The sequence below is a fragment of the Archocentrus centrarchus genome, chromosome 24 (assembly GCF_007364275.1).
Source record: "Archocentrus centrarchus isolate MPI-CPG fArcCen1 chromosome 24, fArcCen1, whole genome shotgun sequence".
NCBI lineage: Eukaryota > Metazoa > Chordata > Actinopteri > Cichliformes > Cichlidae > Archocentrus > Archocentrus centrarchus.
Genome location: NC_044369.1, coordinates 17,905,502 through 17,928,919, shown reverse-complemented (window position 1 = coordinate 17,928,919; position 23,418 = coordinate 17,905,502). Strand labels below are relative to the sequence as shown.

The following is a 23,418-nucleotide window of genomic DNA, read 5'->3' as shown; positions in this document are numbered from 1 at the left end:
CATATTACACACATAAAACAGCATGTCTAAGCTTTTATTCAGCATTTTTCCTGTCAGATGCATTTATTATATACATACCGATGTGTTGCCTTTATACCTCTCTGAACACTCTTACGTTGCTGCAAAAATTCACATGAATGTATTACAAAACCTTTTGACAAGTGTTAGTTCTGCCATACGACTTTGTACGACTCCACAGAGTGGCTGCTTTTGTAATTATGAGTTACTTTTTCATGTTAAGTTTTTACTACTTTGTTTGTGTGTATACTGGCAATTCTGGACAGTGTTTCAAGAACTTGTTAATCCTCTGCTAATAAAAAAAAAAGCTCCTTTTTAATGTTGACTAAACAGTGGTTGTGTTTAGTGAACACCATAACTACTTGTCACTTAAAAAAGAAAATATTCTTGAAGATTTTACAACATTGCAAAACATTTAGATACATCAAGCATATTTTGCAAACTGCTCCAAGTTCACCATTAAAAAAAAAAAAAAAACTATTATAAGAAACAACAAGAAATGAAATTTGCCTTATTGTAAAAGGACAACCGAAGGAAATCTGGGGTGAGTTTAAGATGTAAGTGGATGCGTGTCTGCATATTGACCTGCTCTTACATTGTGTACACTCATAATAAGCCACTTCTCAGCCTGCTGTTTTTCAGCAACATGAGGAATACAGAGTAACTTGCAAGACTTTTATAAAAGAGCCTTGGACGGAGTTTTTTTTTCCAGCCAAAGTGGAAAATGGGACAACTTTTTATTTACAGATTTAAAGTTGAGGTGTCTTGGTCTTTAACATACTGATGTTTTGCAGTAGTTACCATTTTAAAATAGTTACACTGTTCAAAACTGATCTTTATGTGTCCATGCAGAAACACCCAAAGCAAGTAATAAGCTACAGCAAATAACTTCCTCCTTCACTGTTAGGTGTGGAGGAGATGTTTCTGCTGAAGGATATTAAACTTGGAAGACATTTGCAGGTTTAGGCTGTTAAAAAAACAAAAATCAAATGATCACAACAACGTTAAATTTGGTAAAAAATAACAAATATCTTAGGACATTAGAAGTGTGATATCCAAGCTCAGCCTGTGAATTAGTTCAGACATTTGTGGCTGTTGCCACGTAGTGATAAAACCAAGAAAGCGATTCCAAGGATAAGGTGCTGCTTCATCAGTCTCGAGTACTCCATCATTAGATTCATCGCCTTCTTGCAATGTTTTTCACTTGCAGAGGGGTTTCCGACACTCAAACAGAAGTGGGTAGACTTGCTCCACTGCTGTGGCCACATTCTGGACATTTGGTCCTAAACCAGCCAGTGATGGTGTGACAGCACAAAAACAAATTAGAAGTACAATAAACGAACACAAGAAGCAAAAAAACTATAAACTGACACAGAAAAAAAAAAACTATAGTTGGGAAGAAAAAAAAACCTTGTGTTTCAAGTTCAGTCTAATGCACAGCTTGTCATACAAAAAGAGGCACAAACAATTTCACTTAAGTAAAATTCTTTGAGGAATTGGGTTATTTGCAAACCGCTTACCTGGTTGCAGCAAGCTACAAAATGCATTCATGACAACATGACCTCAATTCTTTAAGCTAGAGTGCCTTCAAGTTGTATATAAAAAAGGTTAAGATAGTTCAGTGTGTCTGGGTGTGTTAAGTTGTGTGAGAGTCAGATACCTGTAACTGTGAGGCTGCCAGTCGAGAAAACTTGTATAGTAGCTTTTAGATTTTTGATCCTGTATGTAGCAGCTGGATGGAGCTCGGGTTCATAACTGAAACAGACACACGGTTAAGTTATATCTACAGCTTTGTGAGTGACAAACATGATATACATGCCATGGTATAATTTTGTCAGACAGCATGTATAACAGTAATCCAAGCTAACAATAAGAGCTTGCTTGTTCTACAGTAGTATCAGATACATGCAAGGAATGTGGCGAATATTGCTCTAACCACTAGAGGTCATCCCGCACTAGCAAACAAAAAAACAAAAAACCCCCAAAACAAACTGACTTATTTTGTGCTTTCAGCTTTGCACATTATCTCTGCTAATAATGTACAATAATGGACTTAAAATCAGTTGTCACAGTTTTCTTCCAATATGGGGTCACACTATGAAGCTAACAAACCAAAGACGGCAGCATAAAGTGTTAAGACTATGGAGTGACACGTGAGTAAGTATGCTACAGATTAATCACAATAGTTATAATGATGTACGCGCTGATTTTAAATAGTTGTGAACAGCAGCACTTAATTACCTGGCAATGGGACGGTTATTCTTTGTGAAGTCTATGAGGTGGATTGCAAACGGCATGGAGCACACCGCCAGCACATTCACAACTCTGAAGGCTGAAAACCTCACCTGAACAGACAGCACAAACAGGCAGACACATAATACATGTGTTCATATGTTTACACTTTTTTGGCTCAATAATTAAAGGAGAACTCCACGTTATGCTTTATGGCCTTAATGTAGGCAAGGACTGCACGTTTATAGGTTATCTTCATTTAATGGCAATCATTATAATATTTATTTGAAAATTTAAAGGGAAAATTTCAACTGTATTACTTTTTGTTATACATATATACCTGGTTAGGCAAATGAGAAGTCAAAACAAATAGTCATGTACGTGGCCTAATAAGGACAAATTGTTTTTGTTAAAAGAAATGCTTAAAGGCCTAAATATCTAACATAAATTAACTTTTGTTCTATCATGTCCTCAGGTATATGCACAAACCACTATGACAATAAAACTGGGATATAAAACACACTGCTGAGACAGCTTTAACGGGGACCACTTTTACCACTGTATCATTTAAACAGCTTGAAACAGTACTGCATTCAGTAGTACTACTAAGTAAATGCCCTGTCACAGTTTCAGGTTGACTGTGTATTTTATATTATATACACTGAAGGTAATAGTATCATTATTTAAGTTACTGCATATTGACATTTGTTTACATATATTTCTCACATTTCAGTTTCATATAAAAGTGATGCCCATCTAAAAAAAAAAAAAAAGAAAAAAAAAAAAGCTGTTACCAGCTGCTTTGTTTATTCTCACCTTGAAACCTAGTTTCTGCAGACAGCGTGCTAACCTGCGAGCACCGAGCTTCGCCTCATCCTCACTAAAAAAAAAAGGTAATAAAAAATTTTAAAAGAGAGAAAAGCAGGAATTAAATGGCAGCATAACTCACTGAAATGAATGGTATTATATGCAAACTACAGAAACTAGTCACTCACAATCAACTTCTAAATTGGGCTAACATGTGGTGGCTGATGTGATCAATCTATCAGGGCAGTTGAAGACATTGCTCATGCCAAGGCCAAAAGAAGCTAATTTGACATTATGTTGGGTGCAGGAACTGCTTACAGTCAGATGATGAGTAGTATTCATGTATACGTGTGTGCATGTGTGACCATTATGAGTGTCCGTCTACCTTGTTGCTCCAGTGCAGATGATTTTCCCTGAGGACCAGATTGAAGCGGTTATCATAGGCTTACGAAGCTTCATCAGGACTTTCTGAGGACAAAAAGAGCAGTCAGAATTTCACAACCCGGTTCTTAATATTAACATGACTGCAAGCTTTCTCTAGTTTCACCAAGAACAACATCCTCACCCCTACTTCTGGCTTGTAGATGACATTTGATCCCTCTAAGGCAATGGTACGGAGGTTAAGGTGACACCTGGTCCGAAAGGTTGCCACCACATTGGTGACAATAATATCAAGTGCCTCATCACTACTCGAATCCATGGGGAAGCGTGTGGTGCAGCAAGTGGACCACAGGAGTTTTTCTTCTCACTCATTCATCAGATCCCACCCTCACCATAAATCCATGGATGGAAAAGGAGACAAGACCAGCTAAAACAAAAATATTTGTTTTTAAAACATTTTAAAACATTTCTGATTTGGTATTTTTTTTACACATTTGAACAAAAACAGGTAGTGCAATGTCCCTATAGCAATATTTTTCAGATTTTTTTTTTATGCTTGTTGCATTCACGAGTCCAATTAGTGTCTTAGTTTAAGCACTGTTAAAATGCTAGGAAGGCGGGTTATCACCTCAGCTGCACATCACCAGCTCATTTATCGCCTCAGCCGCAAGCTGGTCTCCTCCACTTGAAATACTGTGACTCAAAGCACGAATCCCACAGACATCTGCAAATAAATTATTTGGTGAACTACTAATTTATAGGTGAGCTTCCAGCTAATTTGGCAATAAATTAACCGTAACGTACGGCGCACTGATCCAGCCTAACACGTTAGCTACTTTCTGCTGCTGCTAACAAGCAAGAATAACAAGGAAACATGACCCCGAGGTCACTCATTCGTTACTTATAGACATATTTAATGCATAAACCGTCGCTTTGTGCAATCAATCGCGTTATAGCTCATGCAACAGATAAGCTTTATTGCGGAAATGTTGCTAGCTATGGCTAATCGCCAACTAATTCAGCATAATAATTCCATGCAATGCATCAGTGTTGAAGCTAATAATTGTACTGATACGGAAGTCTAAGAAAAACAAAGAGGTAACGACATTTCGCGACTGCCCAGCTAGCTAATGTTGTGAAGAGGGCTGCCCGTTAGCTAGCAACAAAGAAGAGTACACAGGCAGCAATGAATGAAAAGTTGTGTGCTGTGCTAGCTAGCAGGCTAGCTTTCTAAAGACAATCAGTGGCTGTTGTTTGTATCTTAACTATCCAGCTACCGCTTTAGCTTTTTCTATCATGTTATTGCAAGACATAATAATACGGACGACAGTAAAAATTGTGTACAAACCCCTTCCTCCGCACACTAATCACCAGGAGCAACACAACACCTTCCGCTTCTGTCTTACAAAATAAAGCGTTTGACCTGTGACTGTTAGCATAACATCAACTTCCGGATGCAAATTTCATAATAAAATCAAAATTTAAGCGAACCTCTAATGCTTAAGCTCTTGCTTAATGTCTATATAGCTGCTAACATATATTTTTTTTAATGACAAAACAGGAACAACTACGCAAACAGGTTACAGATAAAATATAAAAATAATACAGGTGTAAGCTGTGAACATTACAAACAGAAAAAAGTGAAAACTTCTAACTCAAGAAAAAACAAAGCTAAAGTTCAAATACTGTATAGTTTTGGAGGACTGGACAAGTAGCATCAATAAACTTTTTGTTGGATTGGTGACGTTAACTCCTGGATGTCTAGAAACTTCATACAACTGAACAGAGATGAGGCAAAAAATTTATAGTTGATCCAAAAAGTCAGAGACAGAAGCTTGTTTCATATTTATCTGTCAAGTCAGGACCTTTGGCATTATTTTGGACAGTGATTTCAGTTTTGATTATCATATTTAAAAGGTCACCAGAACCAGAACATTCTACCACATGAAATATATAAAAAGTTAGAAAATTCTTATCTCAAATGGACTATAGATTATTCAAATTATTAGTAGGGTGGATAACTCATCCAGACAGTCCTTATAAACACATGGAAAATATTTTCCTAGTATTGAAGTCACTTCATTGGCTCCCAGTTCAACACAGAATTTCCTTTAACAGAGTTTAATTTAATTGCTCATATGAATAAATGCAATTATTACTACAAAGAAGTAAAGAATATTACAAATATTTACTATTTCATGACTGCCCATGCACCCTGCAATAGGCTGGCTGTCCAGTGTGGACCCAGATGTACTGTCTACCCAGGGAGGCTAAAGATGTATTTTGGTCTAAAGCAGCTGTTTTGCACCACCTTGTGGAAGGTCAGCTTCCATATGAGAGGAAATGAGGAAAGTTTAGTCTTGTGCAGCATTTCATTGTGGCTGAGCTCAAAGCTTAATATTATTGTTAAACTTTAATCAAAAGTCTCAGAAAGGGTTATTTGCTTTTTGAAGGAAGCCACATTCTGCGTTCACAAATTTGTCTTCATAATCATGCTCCCCTGCCAACATTACACTTAACAGGCTTATGTTAACACCAATTCCAGACAACTGTGTGTAACCTTTGTCATTTTTTAATAATGTATTGATATGTAAACCATGTGGATTAGCAGCATCTCCAAGGATCATGAGCAAAAGCGGTCAGTAAACACTCCACGGGGAATTCTGAACAGGCTTACAAAAGAGGAGTAAAGTTTGGAGGCTCCTGGGAATGTTTGTGTTATCAATGAGAGAATTTGCAGCCGCTCCTGTGACTCATGAATGAATTTAGTCAATGAACACGGTCCTGAGGTGCCTGCATGCTGTCATTTCCTGAAGGGACTGTGACCTTTAGTTAGACTGATAATGAATATGTGAATATTTGTGGTGGTTTGATATGAGCTCTTTTGATTTTTCTTTTTTTTTTAACTTTGCACAACACTGCGTAAATGTTAAACTGATAAGAACAACATATCATCTTTATGAGATAAAGTTGCCTAAATAAATAGCAGCTTTCAAAGTGTGCGGGTCTGTGTCCATTTCTTTGTGCATGCTAACATCCTTGACTTATTACTTGCTTATGAACATGTGTGCATTGTGTGCCGTAGCCCAGCTCCCCACCTCGGAGCACTGCAAACACATCTCCTTCCTGGCCTGCTCCCAAACAAAACAGCAAAATAACTTCTTTATGATTCAGCCTTGTTGTTATTGTTCTTCCTCCCTAGTTACCAAGTTGTGTCTTTCCTCCTCTCATTTAATCATCCCGGACTTCTCTCAGTGAAATATAGCTTTGTAATTCACATCCATCCTGCATAAGAGGCTTGTTCAGATGTCCTGAGATGTTTACTATAAAGGCTCAGATTTAGAGCAGGTTGGGAAAGTCAGACCACGATCACTGTCGTCGTGCATTCGTTTGTGTGTGTTGTGAGACAGCTGATGCAGGGCGCAGGAGTATGTTTACAGTTTGTTGGGCTGCATATCACTGGGGGAGCCTCTTCCCAGGGGAACAATGCTCTTACTCTCATTAGGTCATAAGATACAGCATGTAAACCCACAGATGCAAGCACTTACGGTTTAAGAGATGCAAATATGTCTAAGAATAAATAGATGGTCCATCACTGAAACTACTTTGTGTGTGCATGTCAAGGAGAGAGTGACTAAGGGAAAGTGAAAGATAAATCAATTTTGTTATGTTTCTGGGAATATTTGTGCATGTGTATCTGCATGTGTGTGTGTGTGTGTGTGTGTGTGTGTGTGTGTGTGTGTGTGTGTGTGTGTGTGTGTGTGTGTGTGTGTGTATAAAAAAAACAACTTGACAACCCTGACTAACTATGTAAAGCATGTTTGTAATGAAAAGTAATACCTTGGCATTTAAACCACACATTTATCAAACATAAGATGGAAATAATCGATATGGTCAAATATTTCTTATTGGGTGGAAAATATATTTTGGCTAACGGGGGTGAATGTTGGCTGCGTATCCATAAATTCCCCAGCCCAGAGAGGTCTTTGTCATCAGACTGCCAGGATGATCTGGAGATTCTGGTATTCTTTTGACTAGGTCCCACAATTTGCTGCAAAAATCTTGTGGAAATATCCCATCAAAAGCCTCTTTCTGTCTTCTAAAGTCAAACAAATTTCTTTGAAAAACTCGAGTCACCCACGTTAGTTCCTTTGCACGGGGAGACCTCACTTTTCCCTACAAGCTGGGAGTGTTTGTTAGGACCCCAGAGTTCTGTTTATGTTGGGTGTGCATCACAGGCCCATTTCAAAAGTTCTTAGAGAGCTTTTAAGAGTGTTTGTAGCGATGTTGCAAAACCGAGATCAGTATATGGTTTGATGGGTTTGTGTGGAATGTTTACAGTAAGAAAAAGGCCCAAGTGATAAAAGTAAGTGGGTGGAGATGCAATAACAGCAAAACTTAAGTAATATCTGCGTAGGTGAATTTCCACTTTGATGCATGTATGCTGGATTTCCATGCCCATGTACTGTATGTGTATACTTATGAGTAAGTGTTCCTCTATGAGACAGAGATGGATAGTGTGTGAGTTTGCTGTGAAGAGGGAATCCAGTACTCTGGTAGGGCTGCTCTGGGGTCTCCCAGTGTAAACAGAGACGTGGGAACAACCAAGCCTGTTTATATCAGCTCCAATCTTACTGGGACCAGTCAGCCAGGCATCAGGGGCACAGCCAGCACGCTGGACTCGAGTGCATACACACTCACACAAATTTATAGACAGCCTTATGTGAAATATTTGTACACAGGCTTGCTTGGAGAGACCTATACACAATCCCTTGCAGTTCTAAATTCAGCAGGTGTTGTTGGTATGGATTGTGTTTGACAAGTTTTGCATGATGCAAAGAAAAAACTTCCTAACTTAGTCATATAGGGAGGAGCTGATTTTTAGTGCAAAACAGTTGCAGCACGTGACAGCGGACCCCATCATCCCTGTCTGTTCATGCATCTAAATACCAAGGAGACCTGTAGAGTAGAACAATCAGACAGAGCGTAATCTCACAGTCCATCAGACAAAAATGGGGTTTATATAAAGAAGCTAAACCTTCTCTCCCTTTTCATCACAACTACAGAGGTGAGCTTGAGCTCAGACAATCAGTCCAACACTCATCATGTCAGATTTACAGTTCTAACGTTAACACACCTGCAAATATCTTACAGAGTCAGCCATGTTTGGGCTAGTTTTGAAAAGGATGACACTGGCATGAGCATTATCTGATGTAACCCCAGTCCTCAGAGAAAGCACCTGTTATTTTCAGATAAAAAGAACAACAATGCTGCAGCCGGTTCAGGATGAAAACCAAGTTTCTTAAGTAGATAGGCATATTAAAGAAGTCAGGGATAGCAATTTGACACTGTGTCTTCTTCTTGTTTTCACATTATTAGTATGCAAATGGTTTTTGCATGAATGGATTGATTACATTTATTCATTCTTAACTGCTTATCCAACTTAGGCTTGCAGGAGGCCGGCGCTTATATCCAAGCTGATTTCCAGCAGGGTGAAAGAGAGAATATACTTTGGACAGGTCACCAGTCCATCACAGTCTGCCTTTAATGGTACAACATGAGAAATCAAGTGCAACCGCAAAGTCAAACTCAGCTGCAAATCCTTGCAGATCAGCTGGTCTCAGTTCTAGCACACATGAGCTGATGGCTCAGCTGGCACCCCTCTAAGTAAACGATTAGCTCATAGATGACACTATTCAAGCTGCTTGAGCCTGCGTACAGTTACTGTGTATCTGCAAACCACTTTGCAACCCATGTTCGCCCCTGTCTTCATTTCATTTTGTGGTTTTTCCTACGTGGACATGGAAGGGTGGGGGAAGCATGCTCTTTGAGCCTTTTGTTATCCAGAGGAAGTCCCAAAACAGAGTGATACCACCAAATGTAAATAACTGCAGATAGAAACACCAACTTTCTATTCATTACAGTGAGATTATGCCTGTTTTTATCTGATAATTATTTGGATTATATACTGGTTGAGTAATTCATCATGTGTAAAGTCTTCTTTACAACAAAATGACATCATAGACACTAATATGTATTCTATTTTCAGCTGCTATCTTATTTGCAAGAGGTCGCCACAGCAGGTAGCGCCACATGTTTGATTTGGCAGATTTTTTGCTGGATGCCCTTCCTGACACGCCCCTAAAGGGATCCTTCCAGGAGTGGCTTTCACTTGTTAGGAAAATGTGAAAGCCACTCCTGAAAATGGAGCCACTCCTGTTTCATACATTTAGATTTATGCATAGAGCTATGATACATGTAGAAGTGAGAGAACAAACATAGTTCCAAACATGGCAAACATAAATTTTGCTTTAAATTTTTTGGATTGAGACCTTAAAAAGGGATTAGATCAGCTGTAAAAAAAAAGTCTTTTAAGCATAAAAAAAAAAAAAAAAAAAACAGATTGTAAAACTTCTTTTAGGGGCTCACCACAAAACAACAACAACAAGCAATCTGCTGGAGGACTAGGCCCCATTGACTATTTTGTCAGCACCTCAGACAGACAGCCAGTGTTTAGATAGCGAACGGGTTGCTGTAAGCCTTGAAGAGTGGCTTCTTCCTCTTTTTGTGCAAAACAGAGCACTCTGAAAACAAACTGTTGTAAGAACATGAAGGAGTGTGTCTCAAAAGCGCCTAACAATCACAGCTGGAAACCACGTGGGCTGCTGGAAACCACGTCACTGCATGGGAAGAGGTGGTGGTGGGGCCCAGTTCTCTTACATACCTGATTGCCTTTTGAGATATTATGTGTGTGGCGCCATCACAAGTGAAATGCACCATCATCACCGTTAGTCTTTATATACTGTGCATGTAAATCTGTGAAAGAGTAGAGATCGAATGCACTTTTTATAGTAAAGATCTTTTCTTCATGTGTGTTTGTAGATGTGCGTGTGTGTGTGTGTGTGAGTGAGAGAGAGAGAAAGAGAGACAGTGGATCCTCCTAAACTTTGTGCTGGGGTGGAATGGGGCGGTGGGAAGTGTTGACACAGAAGGATGTTTTGGGGTGGCATTTTGGGGAGCGAGCAGGGGTGAAGGTGTAGAATGATGTCAGGGGAAGGAGGGATGTGTGATAAGAGAGTGTTGTGTTTTAGTGGCAAAGATTCTGGGAGGATTGTTTGCCCTGCGTGTGGTATTGTTGTGTTTTATGCAGAGCTGCACTTTCTACTTGTTCTGCTTTTGCACAAACATGCATATGTGGGAGAAAAAATAAAGCAGCAAAAAAAATATCCCACTCGTATATGAGCAACACACAAAAGGCATGCCCACGCACATGCGCGCGCGCAGACACACACACACTGATATCTAAATTAATGGCCTCCTTGGGGAGTCATCCAAAGGCCACGGGCGTTTGGGAGAAAAGATTCTTGGAAAAAAGGCTTCATCATCAGAACATTTGCTCATTAGTATCCCCATCTAAGCTGTTCAGAGAGAGACAGAGGTACACTGAGGAATACACGGACAGGGTCATATACTTATCATGTTGAACAGGCATTTACTTTACTGTCTCTCCAAACGACATTAAGCAGCGAATGACTAATCATCACGACACATGTGTAACATACAATATGTGAATGGATATGAGCAGCAGGCGTAGGTAATGAGTTTAAAGGGTATATGTAGTTCAAAGAGAGTCCAAAAACAGAATGAAAGAATAGAAAGAATTCTATCTGTGAGTTAGACTCCCTTTGTCTCCTTAAGCCTCACTCTGTGCAGGAAGTCATTAAAGGGTAAGCCAATAAAGCAGTGTCAGATATATTGTGTTCCCAGTCCTCCACAGAGATATAAAATATTGGCGTCCCATTCACATCAGACATGAGGATCAGCATTTTACAGGCCCACAATGTCCTCCTTTGGAGTTCAGAAGGTTTACTGAAGTTATCAACTGTCTTGTTGTCGAGTTTCAGCCTAATTGTTTCCGCTTTTATTGAACGTGACTCATAAGAAAAGGGCGTCCTGGGTAACAAAAGGTTTGCAGTGTGGGAAGGTTCATCTTCCCACACAAATATTCAGATTTGGGAATAATCAGATCTGAAAAACAGTACTTTTGGGCCATAATGACTGAAAGACTTGAAGTAGCACCAATTAATATGCAGACACTAGTCTTTAGGGAGGGAAAAAAAACCCACACAATTTGGTGGATGCATATGACAGCCTGTCCTAGCTTTGAAGTCATTGTGGATACTGCACACAGTTGCCAGCAGTAATTATATGAAATGCACCTGTAATGAAGTCAGTTGAAGGTACATGGAGGAGGAGAAATATGAGAATTTGACAAAAATGGGGGAAAAAAGCAGAAACCAGCTTTGAAGCAACACTATAGAAACAAGAAAAGATGGAGACGACACACAGGTAGCAAAAATAACAGCATGTGGGATTTTGCTGTGTTGCCATGTGCAAAATAGTGGGTGCAATCTAAATCCAACTTTCATGATAATTGTTATTTTTGTCATTTTTACTATTAACAAACCCTCTAATCACTATTTTGTTCAAGCACCTAAATGTAACCAGGCTGCTTGTATCTATAAAAAATAACTGGAGCATTCCTACCTTCTACTTACATATTCTGGATACAAACCAGTATTTAGTGTTGTTTTACTGTATGTGTGATAAATGCAACCCAGTATTCATTGCCAAAAATGTCAAGAGCTTCGGCTCGCCATGCACCATTAATTCATCTGTTGGATTTTAGGTACTGGAAAGGTAGCGTTAGTGGTCTTATTAGAGATTTCTTTCTTTTTTTTTTTTTTTTTTTGTTTTTTGCTGGAAAAGTCTGTGCATGAGGGTCGGTGAAAGAGGAGCAACAACAAAATAAGGGAGTGTTTCAGGAGTTAAGGACCAACACAATAAATTAGAGGCTAAAATAAATAGAATTCTTAAAGCAGATTTTATATGTTGGAACGATATCTGAATAAAATCCTTCTCTAACAGCTTAAAACGTGACAATTATTCAGCCATGTGTTTGCAGCAGTCTAAAAATCATGCAGTGAGGTTTTAATTGCACATTTCTTTCCCAGCCATGCATGCTCATTTACTTTCATCACACGGGGAAGACAAACAGTGAGTTTAATAAACTTTAATCAACATTTTACACTCAGGGTTTTGTCTGCATGTGTGGGTGCTCGTGCGGAAGTTCAAATCTGCCAGGGAAGAGTTTGTGATGATGTACGGCTTTTCTTTGTTCTCTGTTTGTCTCCCTTTCCCCCTCATGCTCAGTTTTTAACATATTTGGACAAGTATTTTATATCTTACGCAAACAAAAAGCCCAGTTTGGAGGGAAAATAAGCAGCTCCCGCTGCTTTTTCAGCTGATAAGAAGGTCCATGCTGCTCCAAGATAAATATACAGCTGAATAAAATTAGAATAAGAAAAGAATGTATTATCAGTGTTTCCTTTTCATGTTTTACAGTAGATAGATAGATAGATAGATAGATAGATAGATAGATAGATAGATAGATAGATAGATAGATAGATAGATAGATAGGAAAAGAAGAGGACAATAAGCAATAAAACATGATGGAGGGCTAGAGAAGGAGGGAAAAGGGGGTAAGGAGGAGAGGCTTATCCAAACAGACCTGTGCCAGGTTATTTTTACGACTGTCCCATCAGCCATTATCTGCCTGCTTTGTTATGGTTAGGAATAAATACAGACATGGGCAATACCAAGGAGCAGTGTATTTGTGTGTGGGTGTGCGCTGGATTTTGTGTGAATGATTCTGAGTCTGTGCAGCATTGTGTAGTTTCACAAGCTTACGTCGCTCTAGCTTTCTCTGGCTCTTCTCCACGGCAGCAGCCAGGGAAGAGGGAAGATAACCACAACAGTTTATTCCATTTCATCAGACGCCCTTCTGGCCATTTTGGCCCTAATGGACGCAGAACAGAACTCGAGTTTTTATCTTCTTGCTCAATAAAAAACTTCAGAGCATGAGACTCTCTGTCTCTGAGCTAAATAAATATCTGTGTATCGACTGAGCTGGTGAGAAAAGTTTGAGAGAGGCTGTGTTTGTGAGAAGTGACGGAGAGGGAATGTTCTGTGGGGAAATTATTGCGAGCGACTGTGGGAGAGAGAGAAAAGGAGAGGACTTGAACATAGATACATGATATCATGATATTTGGCATCAGAGTCTCATCTGTAAGCTCTCCAAACACCTGTGTTTAAGGCGTGGAATCAAGATAAACGAGGGGTTTAAACTTAGACATACAGAAAATGAATGTGTGTGTGTGTGGTGTGTGTGTGTGTGTGTGTGTGTGTGTGTGTGGGTGTGTGGGTGGGTGGGGGGTTTACGCACTGTGTTTAAAAGATCTAGTGTTGTGTGTATTTAAAAAGCCACTTATTATTCAGTGCTTATTTAACATGCATTTCACTTTTGTGTGAATGTGAATTCTGCATGCACAGAGACACAGAGTTTACACACACCTGCCGCCTTAGGGAAAGCCAGCGACCGTGTGATTTCAGCGGGTGTGCACGATTTCTCACCCCATCTGGCCATGTGTGTGTGAGTGTGAGAGGAGCAGAGGTGACGGTGAGTTTGGAGCAGCAGAGAAATGAGCTGCAGGGTTTATTATCTTTAATTAGCATCCAGGAGGAAAGAAATAGATAAGGACCACCATTTAGCTGATGGATCTGCTCTCTGTTTATTCCCAAACTTAAGAAAAAATATTGCTGTTAAAAAAATAACAGGGAAAAATGGACTGAGGTATCATCAGTAAGGGAAAAGCCCAGATGCTTCAAATTATGTCTTTGTTTAGGATAGTATGGATGCAATATATTCAGTTGAATCACAAGTAGCTAAACCAGGAGGAAAAAACAAGTTAATGAAGACTTTAGTTGAAAAGCAAATGTTTAAATGGGCAACTTGTATTGACTTCTCGGGCTCTTTGTCACTGAATGGACAGTAAGTTACTATAAACACAAACTTTAGCAAGTGAAGGAGATGGAAACTGTATTAATAGCAACAGTGACAACGTGCCCATAAAGTACATACAGTCATGGTGGCCTATTTTTTTTTACATATTAAAACGTAATTTTAAAAGATGATCTTGACCTTCGTAGGTCTCAAAATCAGGTCAGTACGACCTCAGGTTAATAACAACATGTGCCATAAATACAATAGCTTGTTGAGCCACACTTATCAGCAATAATCTGAAGTAATCATCAATAACCTTTAGCAGCAATCATTTCAAACTGGTAACCCTTCCAAACAAGTCATACTTGTTCAGTGTACCATCATGACTTTTACCATTGAGATGTAGCTCTTGTGTTAGTTGCAGTTTCTCTGAGCATTGCTTGGTCTGACCTTGGGATGAATTTGCTGGGATGTCCACTCCGGGGAAGAGTAACAGCTGTCTTGAATGTTTTGCACTTGTGAATAATCTTTCTCATTGTAGAATTCTGGACTTCAAATTGTTTGGAAATGACCTTATAGTCACAGTTTGGGGTTCCTCTGTTGCCTTCCTAGTGTTTTTTCCCAGCAGGTGGCCATGGGTGGATCCTCCTCCGGGCTCCGCTCAGTGGAGCCTTCTCAGTTCCCCCTCGAATGACACACCTGCTTCTCATCTGGCAATTAGTGACCAGCTTTTGAAGACCAGCTCGAGCCTCAGCTCTCCACCAGATTGTCGTGATCAGTGTGCTTCGTTTTATCTGCTGTGCCGCTTACCTTCTCTGGTTTCCAAGTTTGTCTCCATTTTCTGAGAAGAGAACTGAGGAAACCTACCTGCCATACACACTTGCCTGTCCACTCGCCACTGCTCCAGTCCACTCTCTCCTCTCCCAACAGAGCAGCCACCTGAAACAAGCCCTGAAAAAAAAAAAACTGTGATTTTCCCCAGGCTCAAGTCTTTGCTGCTTACTGTGAGACCGCTGTGCAAACAAACGTCTTGAAGTCTTGGTTGTTGGGTCGTGCTTTAGCGTCCACTTTGGCTTATGACACTTTTAAAAATCCCATAATAGATGGGCAGCTTCTTTAAGATCTTTGCTGATGTCTTGGCATTCTGTTAACACACACCTGAACACTCCAGACCTGCAAACTGCCAAAACGTCTGTTTATAGTGGTGCTCACACTTACTGATGATCAACTGCATTTGATTAGCAGCACCTAGCTCAGGGGTGGGCAATTCCAGGCCTCGAGGGCCAGTGTCCTACAGGTTTTAGATGTGTCCCTGATCCAACACATCTGAATCAAATGGCTGAATTACCTCCTCAGTATGCAGTCAAGTTCTCCAGAGTCCTGCTAATGACTTCTATATGTGATTCAGGTGTGTTGGCTCAGGAACACATCTAAAAAATGCAGGACACCGGCCCTCGAGGCCTGGAGTTGCCCACCCCTGACCTAGCTGCTGCCTATCCTCTTTATTCCTACTCAGACACAGCATCATATGTCACGTTTTATTGTTCATCTGAGGCTGCATTTGCATTATTTTAAGATCTGCTGAGCAGATGATTTTTTATCATGTCTTGATAGGAAAACCTTTAGGTTATATTATAAGATGACTTCAGTAGGTAATATTCTTTCTTGTCCAATGACTAATGTGAAGCCTCTGACCCACACAGACTCACCCACACACTTCTCACCTCTTAAGATCCAGACTACTGCTATCAAATAAATAAGCTAAAAGTAAATATGCATTAAACAGCTGGATTACAGCTGACACACCACAGTGACGGGGACCATTTGTGTATACTTGCGCGTGTGTTTGAGAAAGAGTGCTTCATAAGCAATAACACTTCTCTGGAATATTAGCAGCAGGAGAGAAAATTAAGAACTGTTTAACATTGCAGTATTTTCACAGAAGGGGGGAAGCATGAAATCATCGCAATACTTAATAAATCACCCACAAAGAAAGGTTACAATCCTGAACATAACATCTTATCAACAGGGAAAAAAAGGGAAAATGGGGAGTATAACAGAAATCGCAGATCTCGCCACTTCCAGGCAACAAGTCAAAAAGTTAGGAAAGAAAAATGAAACAGCAACTTAAGATAAGACTTAAGAATGAACAGCAAAGTCACTACTTTAATATGATAATACACATGATAGGGTAAGAGGTCTAGAAGGGCAGTATGTCATCCTTTGTATACAGATGGACTGTGATTGGTCAAGGGCTCATATACTGCAGTACCCATGATGTGGCATTATTCCTGGCAAAGAAGCTTCATCTCTGCAGTTTATCAAATTATAGCACTACAGATAATAAATTATATCATGACATAGAATTCAAACCTGAAATGATTAAGATTATGTTTTTGTTTTTTGTTTTTTTAAAAAAAACAGCATCTCCTGATCGCTCAAACATGAGAAAATTTCGAAATCAGTGATCGGCTAGAAGTGATCGGCTTCTAGGGAGTCGTAGTTAACATTTTCCCCGACACATTTCATCTGCAGGAGCTTGGACTTTTTGACTTTTTATAAAGGAACCAGATATTTTGCAACACAGTTGTTAATCCCTTGGATTGATTTAAATGCGAGAGCTGCTCCAACTCTGAGTCACCTAACATTTTCCATGGGAAAAAAAAAAAATCCTCACAGTTTACAAATCTATAGCACAAGGGATCTGAAATGACTAACTCAGATACTGTACATTCTTCATCTCTAACATTCCTGCCATTCAGGAGGTGTCATATGTATGTAAAACATTTTTTTTCAGTTACATTCCCACAATCCTTTCATTTCCTGTCATTTTTCAACACCGACTGTTCTGTCAGTTTCCCGTAGAGTGGCTATAAATCTTTTTTTTTTTGGTCGCATTTATATTCATGAATGTGGCTTTTTTACTTCACTTGACAATCTTTATTTTTTTTAATCTTTATTTTTATGTAAATGAGCGCTTAGATTGGATAGAAAAGACAAGAGACACACTATCCTAAATGCTCTATGTTTGCAATGTTGCTTCACTTAACTGAAATTAATGGTAAAGTAAAATTGAGCTCCCTGTTTGATTCTAATCAGTGACTTTTTAAATGCACTTCCACTGTTGGAGGTTTCTGTAAAGTTACTGAAACCTCCAATGATGATACTACAGATAGCAGAATTACATGGAGTTATCCACCCACAGGCCACTTTATTACTTACACTTTGGTAGTACTGGGTTTGACCCTCCTTTTTCTTTCAGAACCGCTTTAATTCTTGATGGCACAGATTCAACAAGGTGCTGGAAGCATTCAGAGATTTTGGTCCATGATGACATGACAGCATCACACAGCTGCTGCAGATTTGTCAGCTGCACATCAGGATGTGAATCCTCTGTTCTACCATGTCCAAAGGTGCTCTACTGGTGACTGTGGATGGTACTTGAGTATAATGAACCCACTGTCATGTTCAAGAAACCAGTTTGAGATGATCTGAGCTTTGTTACTTAGGGGCCCAGGAGCTTCCTCTCATAGTAGAAGCATTTATCAACTGATGTGGGGATGGGCTCTTCATGCCTAAATGCAATGAGTTGCTGCCATGTGATTGGTTGATTAGATATTTGCATTAACGAGCTGTTTGTTCTCATTTTCATATCCCACCCCCACCCCCTTTTCTCAGGTCTCATGCCTCTCATTAGTACTTAGGCATCTGCCTGGCCTGGGAGCTGCCACTAGTCCTCACTAAACCTTTCCTCAAACTGCACCCTCAGGCCTAAATCTATGCTTATTCCACCTGCCAATTTTTTCTAAAGAAACACCATCAAATCTAATTGAGGGTGTGGTTCCTGCTAGTGAAACAAAGTAGGCAGTAAGTGTATAGGATTATCATAAATAAAGTTATGAAATGCTAACAGGACAATACTTGTTAACAGCCCAGTGTGTTACTAAATTATGTTTTAGATATTTTCATGCTGAGCTTTCACACGACGGGCTGCAGCAGTTCAGAGATCAATCAGAGAAATATGCAAGAATTCACACTTAGGTATGATCATCCAATAATTTTAAGCCACAGAGGTCAACACACATCTGTTTGTGATTAAAGGTAGGGGGCTGTTGTGTCTGTCCTCTGCTTCTAAGCGGGCCTGTCTGTGAGCTGCACCGGAGCTTGGGTCACACTCACAAGTACACAAACAAACACGTGCGCGCACTAATGAGCTTACACACACGCTTGTTTGCTTCCTGCCCGGGGCGTTGGGGTTCAGAGGTTCTTAGAGGTCTCTCGAGATTTGATCTGAGCTCTGCATGAGAGTGTGTGTGTCAGGGACGTGCTTATCACATCTCACATTTCACCTCTTGGTCTTCTCCAGTTAGCCTCCGGTAGCATTATGTCGCTGTCTCATGGGATAATTAATAGACACACTCGCACAAACACTGATTAGGTTGAAATGAGGTGTGAAAAGCTGCAGCTGAGTTTTGCTAATTTTCACACACATGCAGAGACACACGCCATCAGGACTGGGATATTACAAATAACTGGATAAAACTCAGACAGGCAGATTTTGTAATTTTTTTGCTTTTCTTCCCATTTTCCCCGTTTCCAATCCAATTTTTCTGTCCTGAATGCAACTGATGGCTTTTCATGTTTATATTACAAGAGTGCAGGAGATTTGTTGATCTTAATTCAATGCCTTGCTTCATGTGGGTGTACATTATGTTAGTGTGAGAGGGTGCATGTTAGAGATCCTTTATATTAGTGCAATGTCTGTATAAATTCCCTTGTTGTCCATCTGATTCACTTCTATAGGGACGTATCAGCAGCCGCGAGGAGGAGCCTCAAGCCTGGACCTGGTGGGGGTGACAGTTCCTTGTGGGTTTCTGGAGGGAGATTAGAATGGAAGGAAAGCAGTCAGGGGAGGATAGGGATATGTGTAATGTCTTCACCCAGGAAGCCAGAGGTTTTCCTGCAACTGGAGCAGTCAACAATCATCGACTATCGCAGCTCTGGGGCGGTTTATCCGGCGATATCGGCAGGTTATGGGGTGTATCTCCTCAGTCTGGAGTTTGTTCATGTAGACAAGAGAAGGCTGATACCCCCCCCCCCCCCCCCACCCCCCCCCCCACCCCCCCCCCCCCCCCCCCCCCCCCCCCCCCCCCCCCCCCCCCCCCCCCCCCCCCCCCCCCCCCCCCCTCTACTGAGTGCAAAGAAATACATAAATGCAAAAAAAAACCCAAAACACACACACACGCAATTCACAGAGATGTTTGGGCATGTTTTGCCTGATTGAGTGGTGTCTTCAGGGACTGCTCCTATCTCTCTTCCTGGGGTCTGATCGTACACAGTCTCCCATCACATCATGAGCTACAGCAATCACCACTGAAAGAGTGTGTGTGTGTGTGTGTGCGCGTGTGTGTGTGTGTGTGTGGTGTGTGTGTGTGTGTGTGTGTGTGTGTTGTGTGAATCAGTGGTCTGTACAAGTATGATCTAACCAGGCTGCCCAGACAGAAGAGATATGATGGTGAGGTAATTTGCAAGAGCAGAAGAACAAAAAAGAAGTTCATTTCAAATAAAGACCAATAAGATGAAGATACCTCTGCATCTGCAGCATCTGCCAGGGAGTCATGTTGATAATAAATAAAATAAACACACGTAAAAAGAAACGTGCAACAACCCAGGAAATTGTTCACATCACATTGTTTAACAATGTTGCAAAAAACTTCTACAGACACACACCTGTCACTGCCCCCTGAGTAATGAGGAGGATGGAGATCAAAGCACAAAACGTGATCCAGCCAATAAGAGTGCACCACTGTTTATCATCCCTCTCCATCATCGCCTTTTGTGTTAACAACAGCCTGACTAATCAGGTGTGAATAATACCAGTGACGGTCCAGCATTGCACTTAATTAGGTGTGTGTAATGATATTTCTGACAGTACACCTCCTTTTTATTCAGAGATCAGTGGGAGATTCGATTTGTACAGATTTATACAAAGTTTGAGTTTGTTTTGAATAAGCTGCACTTTGGAGCATTCGAACCCCAATCAGGACAAAATTCTTCCTCTAAATCTCAAATATTGTTTCTCTGTTTTAAACTCTGCAGTATTGGACACATTTAAATGGGTAAACAATATTTGACCAATTTTTTTTTTTTAATAAAAGAGTTTCAGGCTTCAAAATACTGGTTTTATTTGATTAGTTGTGAATGTCATTGCTTCACGCTAATCTAGCATCATACATTATTACATTCTTTATAATGAAAGAAAAACAAACTATATTTCTCTTAAATCCCCCCTTATGAAGAACACGGGGAAGATGAAATCATGAGGGCATAAATGATTATTCATAAAACATAGAATAAGAAGAGACTTAAAATGTAAATGGAGCATCATAAAAACAGAAGGGGCTGCTAATCATACAACAAAACAGCATATAAACCTATCTAAAAACAAGCAAACAAATAAAACACTGTTAACAGAAATACCCAAGAATACCCAAAGTGCTCATTAAAATCTAAGTATGTGTTTGCACATTTCTCTGACCTGCTGGTCTAAAAACAGTGAAGCTGAGGCTTAGACTGTTTGTTTTCACACTTTGGCATCCCTGAGTCTTTTATCTGATAGTAAAGGCTGGGATTCAGAGATTTATTTAAAGTTTATTTTATTAACTCCCATCTCATACAAGCTCTGTATGAGCTCAAATTCTTCATTCTGATTACCTTCACAGCTCTCCTGCACATGCTGACAAACCTGCTTTTCTGTTACCCTGTTTGGTTTCCATGCTGTCGTCTGATGTAGTGGACACCAGCATCCACAGTCCATGGGCTAACCAATTGTTTGTGAGCTATCAGGATGAGTCTTTGCTTTGTATGGCTTCAATCATCTTAAAATTTGACTTTATTATTCATAAATATTAATTTGGCTTATGAGGGTAGCGTATTGCAGCATCCTTTATACATAAAGGATTTACATGCAGTCATGTGTAAAAGAAGGTTTTCATAGTCCAAACAAAGACAAATGGCTTATGTGAGCATTGGGGTGCTGGGGAGCTCTGCCGTGTTGGAAGATCAAACACACACTCTTCCATGCAAACTGCACACACACTCAGTTTTCTGTGAGACAGAAAACTGAACAAGATTCTTCTCCATGTTTATAAACTGTAACCTCAATCACAGTGACAGAGACCAGACCTCTGAAGCCTAGCATGGTCCCATTCTGCAATATACTGCCTAGTGCATGGTGAAACTACACATACACACAGACACTGGGCCACAAGTCAGAGCACAGGTTGCAGCAGAGGTTATAAAATGTTTTAAGCCGTAGTAGAAAACCTCCAAACACACTTGAACTGCAGCTGCATCACGTCTCACTTACTTCCGGCATGCCACTCTCGGGACCTGGGCCAGTTGAACTTAAAGATAAGAAATTTTTTTAACTGTGTGCATATGTTTTCACTGTAGAGTCATCACTATGTAATAACCATTTCATTGACAGACTGTGGAAAGGTCCCTATGCAAATTTGTGATTTCTTCCAGCTCCGCAGCTCCGTAATCACAACCGTTTGTGCTTCTGTCAAAAATGTTGCTTTGTTATTGACCTCTGTCTGTCTCTCTGACTCTGATATGACTTGTTCTTTTATCCTTCTACTCTACACTCAACAGGCTGAATCTTAAAACACACCAAAGCTCCATTTTTTACTCACTTTTTCTTTTTTAAACTCACCCATTTCAGCTGGAAATGGAGAAAACTTGGAAAATCGGTGAACCTTCCCAGGAGTGGCCGGCCTACCAAAATGACTCCACTGATGATTCATCCAGGAGGTCACAAAAGAACTCAGAACAACATCTAAGAACTGCAGGCCTCACTTTTCTCAGCCAAAGTCAGTGTTCATGATTCAACAATGAGAAAGAGACTGAGCAAAAATGGCATCCGTGGTCAAAGACTTTTGGGGAAGGAAATATTCTGACGAGACAAAAGCTAATCTTTTTGGAAGGTTTACAGAGAAGAGTGGACAAAATTCATCCTCAGTGATGTGAAAGTCTCACTGCCAGTTATCACTAATGTTTAATTGCAGTTCTTGCTGCCAAGGGTGCCACGGCCAGTTATTAGGTTAGGGAGGAATTACTTTTTTGCACAGGGCCTGGAAGGTTTGGATAAAACATTTAAGTGTGAACAATACGCAAAAAAAAGGAAAGAAAAAGAGAGACCAGGACGGGGACAAATAGTTTTTCACAGCACTGTAACACTGATAAAGGAGATAATCATTTATTTTTAACTTCACTAATTCCATCATTCTCCAAGATACCACTCTGTTTCTTCATATCCATATTCATATCCATTGTCACACGCATTGTGAAACTCAGTCCATTTACACACACAAGTGTTCATGTGTGCTCACATACCAGAGACCATTACAGTCCAGCTCCCTCACACCATAAGGACGAGACTTCCCGGTCATTAACCTACAGTGTGACAGAAAATCAGTCTTATTCTGGAAAATCACTGTTTGCCTTCCCCCGGATGTTCCTGTCACTGAATATCAAAGGTTTGCAGTCTTGTCTTTTTGAAATATAATATGATATTTCCACTCCCATAAGCATGTTCATAATTCTCTCTTATTGCTCAGTTTGTCCACAACATCCCTTTGCCCTGCTTTCTCCTCTCCCCGCTGTATCTTTGCACTCTCTGCAACCTCTCATTTAATTGTTTTTCTTTGATTTTCTTTTTTTAGTGACACTTGAACTGAGGTGCATATGCATGAGTGTGCGTGTACGTGCATGAATGTGTGTGTGTCGGGGGAGTATAGCCGTGATAAGGGACAGGGAACTGGAGTGCTTAGACTTAGATGGATGATGTTTTTCTCGCCCTAAGCCTCACTCCACAGTTACAGTTTCTCTCCTTGCAGCTACCAACCAGCTAGTTTCTCTTTGTAGTCATCATTTTTTTTTTGTTTTTCATTCAATTCTTTGAATCACAAAAAAATTCACATGGACTGTTTTTACAGTAAACACAACAATGTTTTTGCTTTATTCCACGATTCCTTTGGATCAGTTGCTTCACATGTTGTCCCTCAGTTTCTTCTCCTTTTTAAGCAAACAAAAGGACTGAAACCTGAGCAACAAACTCAAATGAGAAACGTTTT

The 23,418-nt window shown here is 40.1% G+C and overlaps 1 protein-coding gene across 2 annotated transcripts; it reads right to left on the bottom strand.

Annotated features, from left to right (window-relative positions):
- Positions 1-17: 17 nt before the first annotated feature.
- tbpl1 (TBP-like 1) lies at positions 18-4,897 on the bottom strand. Of its 2 annotated transcripts, XM_030721775.1 has the most exons (8): positions 4,787-4,897; positions 4,067-4,162; positions 3,623-3,865; positions 3,443-3,525; positions 3,067-3,130; positions 2,260-2,363; positions 1,679-1,773; positions 19-1,301 (listed from the first exon to the last, which is right to left on the bottom strand). In XM_030721775.1, exons 3-8 carry the CDS (start codon positions 3,755-3,757, stop codon positions 1,219-1,221), a joined length of 564 nt encoding a protein of 187 aa, XP_030577635.1. In that variant the 5' UTR covers positions 3,758-3,865; positions 4,067-4,162; positions 4,787-4,897; the 3' UTR covers positions 19-1,218. The 2 variants fall into 2 exon arrangements, with proteins under 2 accessions (XP_030577636.1, XP_030577635.1); XM_030721776.1 differs by lacking the exon at positions 4,067-4,162 and having other exon boundaries at positions 18-1,301; positions 4,787-4,867.
- Between the last annotated feature and the right edge of the window lie 18,521 nt (positions 4,898-23,418).